Source organism: Echinops telfairi, unplaced genomic scaffold, assembly GCF_000313985.2.
Source record: "Echinops telfairi isolate 266 unplaced genomic scaffold, ASM31398v2 ScPeMD7_7424;HRSCAF=8462, whole genome shotgun sequence".
In the NCBI taxonomy this organism is placed as follows: Eukaryota; Metazoa; Chordata; class Mammalia; order Afrosoricida; family Tenrecidae; genus Echinops; species Echinops telfairi.
The window spans coordinates 73,483,041-73,492,003 of record NW_022111324.1 but is presented as its reverse complement, the minus strand read 5'-3'; the positions used below and the strand labels follow the sequence as shown (position 1 = coordinate 73,492,003).

Sequence of the window (8,963 nt, the reverse complement as noted above, 5' to 3'; positions counted from 1 at the left end):
TGGTTTGAACTGCCCATGTAGCGGTTAACAGCCCCATGCCTGACCCGCAGCACTACCAAGGATCCTTACACGGCGTACAAGGGCAGCGTAGCACGGGCCCACTCGGTTGCCAAGGCTCTAAATCTTTATGGTTGGTGAACTGGGCTTTCCAATCCCAGACCTTCTGGTTAGCAGGCGAGCACTTTAACCACGGCATCACCAGGGATCTTCATGTACTTCCAGCGCTTTGCTTGGGCCCAAACCAACTTTGTTTCCTGGGAAGGTGTGGCTGGAATCGCTGAACGCCTAGCGCGGCGCGGGGCGGCAGTGTCAGTCTGCTGGGAACCAATCAAGTTGCACGTGTTCAAAGGGGTCCTTGTCATCCAGGGACCTGTTCGAAAGGCCTGCAAAACAAGCCCCCTCCCAGTGTCCCGATGTTCTCAGCTCTTCTCCTTCGCTTCAGTAATTCTTCCTCTTAACTCGCAGTCTGTCTGTCCTGTGGGGCACGGGCCCGATTAGGCCACGCGGAGCGCGTTTCGGGTGCAACGGGCCCGGCGATCGCCGAGGCAGCCCCGGAGAGGCCCCCGGCTCCCGCGGACGCGGAGGCCGGCGCGGCGGCTTCCGAGACCGGCGCGATGAGACCGAGACCCGCGGGGTTCGTGGATAACAAGCTGAAGCAGCGAGTGGTTCAGGTGTGTGGACTGCGCGACGCGGCCTCGCGGGGGTCTCTGCCTGCCCTGCGGGGACCTGCTGCGGTGCTGTTCGCAGGGGGCGGGGGGCTCAGGATGAATCGGTCAGGACATATCCCTTCATCTGGGATCGGGCGCGGGTCTCTTGATAAGCCTGCGCCTCTCTTAGAGGTGCCGGGCAGTCCTTCGCCCCTCGTTGGGCCGACTCGAGGTGCCCTGGGTGATGGGAGGGTGTGGCCTGTGCGTTTGGACTAGCACAAGATTTGAATGTTAGAGTGTTGGTCGTTAGAATGAAGTTAGCGTAGGTACCACCTTCCAGAGGTGTTCTTCCAACCTCCAAATGGTGTGAGAGATTTTGAGGAACGCACAGAATATATTAATTTCTGGTCCCGGGGAGCTTGCAGTCAGCCTGGAGACACAGGAAAAAGAAGTAACGGGCCTCAGATATTGTAATCGGCATTTGACCGACCGTTGATTTTCATGGAAAGTCATGTGTATTAAATGCGTTGGAATGTGCCGTCAGCAAGCAGTGTGAATTAGGAGAAAAAGGAAGTTTTTCTTCACATTACACTTTGGGGAGTTATACAATCGCCTTGATTTTCTTTGACCTCTCCGGACGTTACACAGTTTCTTTTTTGGATCCAGCCTGTGTTGTTTGTTGCCAGAGTTGATTCTAATTCTGGGCAACCCACGTGCGCGGCATGTGCCAGAGTAGAACTGCCCCTTAAAGTTGTCAAGGTTGTGACCTTTCTGGAGCGATAGCTGGGTCTATCTCTCTAGGTGTCTTTGGGTGAGTTAATAGTTGAACACATAACTGTTTGCACCACCCAGGGACTCCATCTCATCTCCTACGAGTTCCTCTCACTGCCAAGGGTCGATCGATTCTGACTCCTAGTGATCCTATGGAGCACAGCAGAACTGCCCTTGTGGGTTTGCAAGGTTCTTAACATCTGTAGGAACAGCAGGGGTTGGAACCAGGGGCAGGATTTCCTGCCTTGAAAATCTTATAGAGGCAGTTCTATTCTGTCCAGTTGCAGTGTGTCAGAATCAAGTTCATGGCAAGCCCCCTACTCCCTCCCCCCAATTTTTTGCTCCTACAAGTTTCTGAGCAATGACTCCTAATTGCTGAAGCCAGTGGCCTCGTGTCAGTCCTTACTACAATTGACTGCTCTTCTGTGTTTTACATGATCCGTTTTCCTGTATTGTTTTTGTACATTATGAAAGTAATCAGCTTTTATGGTTTAAACTAAAAGTCACAGAAGAGTTTAAAGTAAAAAGATGATGTTGTGGGCGCAGGGGATGTAACTGAAGCAGCCTGGCTTTGCCCACTTGCTGTTCATCAGAGGCATTTATGCAGAGGGGTTAGCATGTATTAGGAATATCTGCAAAGAAATGTCTGTAGGAAGTGGGATATTGGACTGGATAACAAGTGTTGAAATGGAGGTTGATAACTTAGTCCAAGTTTCAGTTCTGACATTACACTAGCATTGCCAGCTACAAAAGGAGATATTAATACCTACCTTATAGGATTGTTATTATTGAAAGAGATAATGTGTAAAAAGCACCAAGAACAGTCCTTAAGACACAGGTTCCTCAACAATCTCGGTTCACAACTCCCTTAGTTTCTCAGTAATTTTTTAAATGTTAATATAATTTTTTAATTTATTAATCATGTTATTGGGGGCTCATACAATGGTTATCACAATCCATCCATCCATCCATTGTGTCAAGCACATTTGCACATTTGTTGCCATCATCATTCTCAAAACCTGCTTTCCACTTGGGCCCCGAGTTTCTCAGTAATTTTTTCGTGGTATCCCTCCACACCAAAAGAGACCAAGCTCACTGCCATTGAGTCAGTGCCAACTCATAGCAGCCCTGTAGGACAGGGCAGAACTGCAGTGAGTTCTGAGATCATAACCCTTGCTGGGAGTAGAAAGCCCAGTCTTTCTCCTGAGGAATGACACATGGTTTTAAACTGCTGACCTTTGCTGTCAGCAGTCCAGTGCATAATCACTGCACGACCAGGCCCTGTACCAAAAGGAATAACCTAAGAGGTATTTTTATCAAGTATGTAAGCCCAAGCAACTTAATAATTATCTAGTCCGAAGAACTTAGTAACTATTTGAAAAATAAGATATATGAAGTTGAAAAAAATCAGTATATCTTTCACTTTTAAATAGCCATAATTACTTCCCAATGGGATTTGTGTGCCTACTGGACACTGTGCAGCTTTTCATGCTTCGGAATCAGATTGACATTGCCACGTGCATTTCCTGGTCTACATTGATTTTTGCATCATGTTAACTTTCAATCACAGCAAACACTGAAAATCTAGTTTTGCACATATGAAATCATCAAAAGGAATAAAAGGCAACTTAATAATTGAAATGGAATTGCTTCAAGCTACTAAGTCTTGCAGTGCCTGACAGATGTCCACTATCACTGTTCCTTTAAATGAAAATGTCACTGGTGCTCTTGAGTTTATTCATGTTCAGTGATGTCTTACTAGGATGTCGTAAGCATTCACTTATCACATGATAGCTCTTCTAGTTATTGTTGCTATTGCGTTGTCAAAGTGACTAATGTTTTAACTCTCATTGTAAAAATAATACTCTGTTTCGTGATGCCAGTCTTGAAAATTGCTTTGAAGTTAAATTTAAGTTTCTGGTATGCTATATTAATGAAGAGTTTACGTCACAATGCAGCATGTTTCAGTAGTGTGATCTCTTGTTTGTTCATTAAAATCACTGTTAAAATATTAAGTATTTTATATTTATTGTATTTTCTGTTCTAGTATCTTACCAGTAACAGATGTGGCAAATATGTGGACACTGGATTTTTAGCATCTGATTTGCAAAGAATGTACAGGTAAAGCAATGTAATCTGTAGATCCTTGTTTTTCTATTTTTAAAGTTTCTCTGCTGTAAATTTCTAATGGATACTAATACTACTTACCACCATTGAGTCAATTCAGACTTGTCATCTATCCTGTAGAACAGGGTAGAATTCCACCTTGTGGGTTTTTGAGATGGTAACTCTATGGGACTAGAATGCCTCCTTTTTCTCCTGTGGACTCACTGGTGGTTTTGAACTGCTGACCTTGTGGTTAGTAGCCCAATGCATAACCATTGTGCCACCAGAGCTAATACTAGCTGGCATCTAATTATCTCCCCATATACTTGGGATTTACTTCTGTTGTACAAATATTTATCCAGCACTTATTATATGCTAGGAGCTTTTTTTTTTTTTGTTACTGTGGGCAATGGCTAATTATCTTTAGTATCTCACAATCTGGCCTGGAAAGAGTTGTGGCTATATTATGTCCTCATTAAAGAATGAAAACCTTCAAGCATATTCTCCCTCAGCACCCTGGCTCCTTATCTAGAGATATGTCATTCAGTTACTTTTCCCACTGAAGAATAAATCCTCATGTGCCTCTAATGCTACTGTGGTTTTTTTGAAAGCCATTAAAAAATCTTTGCTTTGTAAGTGTCTGTCTCTCTCCCACCCCCCACCACCCCCTTTATCTTGTAAAGAAATGCAGGTCTCCATGTCTCTTCTATGCTGAAAAAAAAAAAAAGAGAGAGAGAAAGAATAAAAACTTTGTACCCTACTAGATTTCTATAATAATAGATTATAGAAATAATCTGTTATTTCTCCAACCCTTCACCAGCCTCACTGTCCACCCCTACCACTTACTTTACTGAAATGTATGGATTACCTTTTCCTTCTAATTCCTTTTTTTTCTTCTAATTTCTTATATCTCACTTGATAATATAACTGTCTACCCAGTCACTTTGGTTCAAAACTTTTGTTTCTTCTTTTTTTAAAAAAACAGTTTTATTGGAACTTCACATATCATACAATTCAATAGTTCAGTCATCTCAAGAAGAGTTGTACAATCTTTACCACAATCAGTTTTAGATGGTTTTTCTACCTTCTAGTGAACCGGTATCTCCCCTTCCCCTACCCCCATGAGTCTACAGTCACCACACCTTACTCTTAAAAAAAACCCAAACAAAACTCATTGCCATTGAGTCGAATCCAATTCATAGTGATCCTACAGGACAGAGTAGAACTGCCGCCTGTGGTTTCCAGAATTGTAACTACAGGAATAGAAAGGCACGTTTTTCTCCTGGAGTGGCTGGTGGATTCGGACTGCTTACCTTGTAGTTAGGAGCCCATATCTTAACCAGTGTGCCAGCCAGGCTCTTAGAAACCTCGCTACTGTCTCTTCAATGGTTCTTGGAACCTGTTTTTTCCTTTCCCAGCATATTACTTGCCTAATCAAGACCTTCATTATTTCCTGTCAAATGTCTGTTTTAGCATCTAAGGCTTTCATTATTTCCTGTCAAATGTCTGTTTTAGCATCTAAGCTATATCTACCCTACCTGTCCTGTACCTGGCCTGCCATCTTTTTTTAAAATGTATGACTCATAATCTGAGTGTGATTTTTACATTCTTAAGGTTGGGAGGGAAAAAAAAGAATGTTGTTTCATAACTCATGAAAATTTTATGAAATTTAAAGCACACTGTAAATAGTGCTTTGTTGGAGGGTGGCCCACTTGTTGATTTGTTTTTTGCTTTCACACTACAGAGGTAGAATTGAGTGGTTGCAACAAAACCTGAAATGTTTATTGCGTGGCCTTTTGCTCACAAAGTAGTTTGCTCTCACCTACTTTCATCCTTGGGTTCTCTAACTCAAGAATGCCCAGACTTAACACACCGATGGTTAGTTTTGTCAAAAACTCTCCCTATTGGTTTCCGAGACTGTAGCTCTTTACAGTAGCAGAAAGCCCGTGGGTTCAGACTGCTGACCTTGTGGTTAGCAACCCAACCAGCCCATAATCCAGTATGCCATCAGGGTTCCTTCAGTCCTGTTGCGATGCCTTAACAAATAATGCCCATTCTAAATAGTGGCTTCCCAGGGAATCTGCTGGCCCAGTTGAATTCAAGGCAGAGACGTGAGTTCAGATTATGGTGATGTTTTTGGGATTTCAAAACTGTAATCTTGATAGATTTTCTCAAGGGATGCAGGACCAACTTCATGGCCTTATTGGGAAGAAATATTAAGGGAATTGAAAACTACATTGGTGAGAGAGAGGCCAGGAAATTTATTGTAAGGGATTTTTTCTGTCATGACAGTGCCCTTGCTCCTCCTTCCAGGGTCGCAAGGGCTGACCTCTAGAGGATTTCCTTGGGAAACCTTATCCTGTCTCTTCTCTGGCTCTTTTCTTACCCCTTCACACGTCTTTTTGTACCCCAAACGCAGACCATTTAAAAGGGACATGATTTAAGCTCTCAAAGGTGCCAAAACTGTCATTTTGATGTGGTATAAATTGAAGAGTGCAGAATTCTTCAGGGAAGAATCAGGGATAGACTAATTCTGCCTTACAAATCCGGCTAGACCAGAGAATGTGCACTGGTACAGATCGGAACTAGAAACACAGGGAATCCAGGACAGGTGATCCCTTCAGGACCAGTGGTGAGAGTGGCGATACCAGGAGAGTAGAGGGAGAGTGGAGGAGAAAGGGGGAAACCGATTATAAGAATCTATATAACCTCCTCCCTCAGGGGCGGGCAACAGAAAAGTGGGTAAAGGGAGATGTCGGACAGTGTAAGATATGCTAAAATAATAATTTATAAATTATTAAGGGTTCATGAGGGAGAGGGGAGCGGGGATGGAAGGGACAAAATGAGCTGATACCAAGGGCTCAAGTAGAAATCAAATGTTTTGAGAACGATGATGGCAACAAATGTACAGATGTGCTTGACACAATGGATCGATGTATGGATTGTGATAAGAGTAGTAGGAGCCCCCAATAAAATGATTAAAAAAAAAAAGAATCGGGTAGAAACACCATGTTTAGAATTGTATATACCTTGATGGAGGAGGATATATTGAGAAATAATAGCTTCTTTATTTTGATATTTTTGTTTAATGAAGGCTTCTGACTTTATAGCAATGATTTTTTTCTTACCCTTGTATAGTTCATAGTAAGATTTTCCAGACTGTTCTATTACAGTGTCCTTCACAGCTCTTTTTACCTTGAATACAGGATCTAGTCAGGGATCATGCATTGTTTGGTTGCCCTGTTTCTTTAGAAATCTTTCTCTCGTGTACGAGGGTTTGACTCCCCCCCCCCTGTTTTATTGGCACATAATTTACATATCATACAATTCAATAATTTAATCTTTCAATCATATCAAGGAAAATTGTACAATCATTACTACATCTGGATTTGACATTTCTGTAGAGTCTAGGCCAACTGATTTCAAAAATATCCAAAATCTGGATTTATTTTGTGTTTCCAAGCTACTAAGTTCAAGTTAGACATATCTGACAAGAACTTATGCTAACAGAGTGGGTGAATGCTCCAAGAGGGACAGACTATTTAGTCTCAAGGTCTCCTAGCATGAATTATTTATTAATTTGAAATCTATTTCAAGTGACTTTACAGTGGATTAATCTAGCAAATAGAATCCTAAAATAAAAATAGCATCATTAAATTAGCATCATACAAACATACTTTATCTGCCTGTATGTATACATCTTTTGTGGTATTCCTGCCCCCAAAGCCTAAACTTGATTCTAATCATGGAGAAACAGCAGAAAAACCCAAATAGAAAAGCATTTTATAAAATTCTGTAATCTTGAATGATCATGAAAAACAAAAAAGGCTAACAAAGTGTTTGAGATTAAAGGAGACTCAAGCAGAATAAGCAGGTGCAGTGTGTGGCCCTGAGTTGGATTCAGTTGGCAGGCATGCAGAGGGGCAATAGCTGTAAATTGAGATAACCTGTGAACTTTGTGTATTAATAGAGGATTGAATAATATTTGCACCAGTACATTTCTGGTTATAATAAGTGAACTATGCTTATGTAAGAGAAAGTCCTCTTTCTTAAGAAATAGATATCATAATATATATAAAGGGGTTGCCTAGGTAAAGAGTGTGGGAAAAAGGAATTCCAAGTGTGTGGGGAAAAAAGCCAGCCTTTAAATTCTATTTTGTGAACTTCTGCAATGTTCTCCTGTATGAGAGCTCTTTGCACTAATCCTGAAATTTTTCTGTATGTGTGAAATTATTTTAAAAGTTTTAAATAAAGCAAATACTATTTTTCATTATGGTCATTTAATAAAGTTAAGCAGAATGTGTCAAAGCAATTTTGGCATTAATGTAAAGGCTTTTTAAGGTAGTTACATACTTTTTAGTAACATTATTATTATTGTGGATTTTTAAATGGAATAAAAGCCCAGTAAGTGTGAGGTCTGAATGAGCAAATTGTAGTCAAATCTGGGAAATAGCTAATGCAGAATTCAGGACGACCAATGAAGGCACCTGTGGCTGTTGTTTTTGTCGTCAGGTGCTGTTGAGTTGATTCTGACTCAGAGGACCTTGTGCACAACAGACTGAAGCACTGCCAGGTCCTGCACCGTCCTCACGACTGTGGTCATGTTCGAGCTCCTTGTTGTGGCCCCTGTGTCCATCCATCTTTTCCAAGGCCTCTTTTGCGCTGCCCCTCTACTTTACCACGCATTCTGTCCTTCTTGATCTGCTTGGCTGCTAACTGACAGGTCAGCCATTTGAACCCCGCAGCCACTCTTAAGAGAAAGATTAGGCAGTCTGCTCTCAAAAAGCCTTGGAAACCTGATGGGGCACTTCCACTCTAGCCTGCAGGGTCACTAGGAGTAGGAATCATCTCATAGTGGGGATTCTGGTCTCTTCTGATCACATGTCCAAAGCACCATGAGACAAAGTCGCAATATCTTGTCCCTGCTAGGGACATTCTGGCTGTACTTTTTCCACAACAAATTTGTTCGTTCTTTTGGTAATCCATGCTACTCTCGATGTTCTTTGCCAGCAGCATAATTCAAATGCATCTGTTCTTGTTCAGTGTTCCTTATTCAGTGTCCAGTTTTCACATGTTACTGGACATGGTGCAATACACTGACATCTGGCAAGAACTGCTTATCAGGTGAGGGCCAATATTCAGGACTCTAATCCTTACCCTTCTTGAAAGAAAAACTTTTTTCCTTTTTTTTTTAAATCATTTTATTGGGGGCTTGTACAACTCTTATCACAATCCACACATACATCCATTGTGTCAAGCGTATTTGTACATTTGTTGCCATCATCATTCTCATAACATTTGCTTTCTACTTCAGCCCTTGTATCAGCTCCTCACGTTTTTTCCACCACCCCCTTCCTCACAAACCCTTGATAATTTATAAATTATTATTAGTTTTTCATGTCTTACACTGTCCGATGTCTCCCTTCACCCACTTTTCTG

At 41.7% G+C, this 8,963-nt stretch overlaps 1 protein-coding gene across 4 annotated transcripts in view; it reads left to right on the top strand.

Moving 5' to 3' along the window:
• Positions 1–584: 584 nt before the first annotated feature.
• The window catches only part of NVL (nuclear VCP like), a 138,859-nt gene continuing 130,480 nt past the window's right edge, over positions 585–8,963 (top strand). For 3 of the 4 annotated variants that reach the window (XM_045298132.1, XM_045298131.1, XM_045298130.1), the window contains exons 1-2: positions 585–671; positions 3,466–3,539. In XM_045298132.1, coding sequence (XP_045154067.1) covers positions 615–671; positions 3,466–3,539 — 131 coding nt within the window. In that variant the 5' untranslated portion in view covers positions 585–614. Of the gene's footprint in view, positions 672–3,465; positions 3,540–8,963 lie in introns of those variants that run through there. The other variant, XM_045298133.1, reaches the window with a different exon arrangement.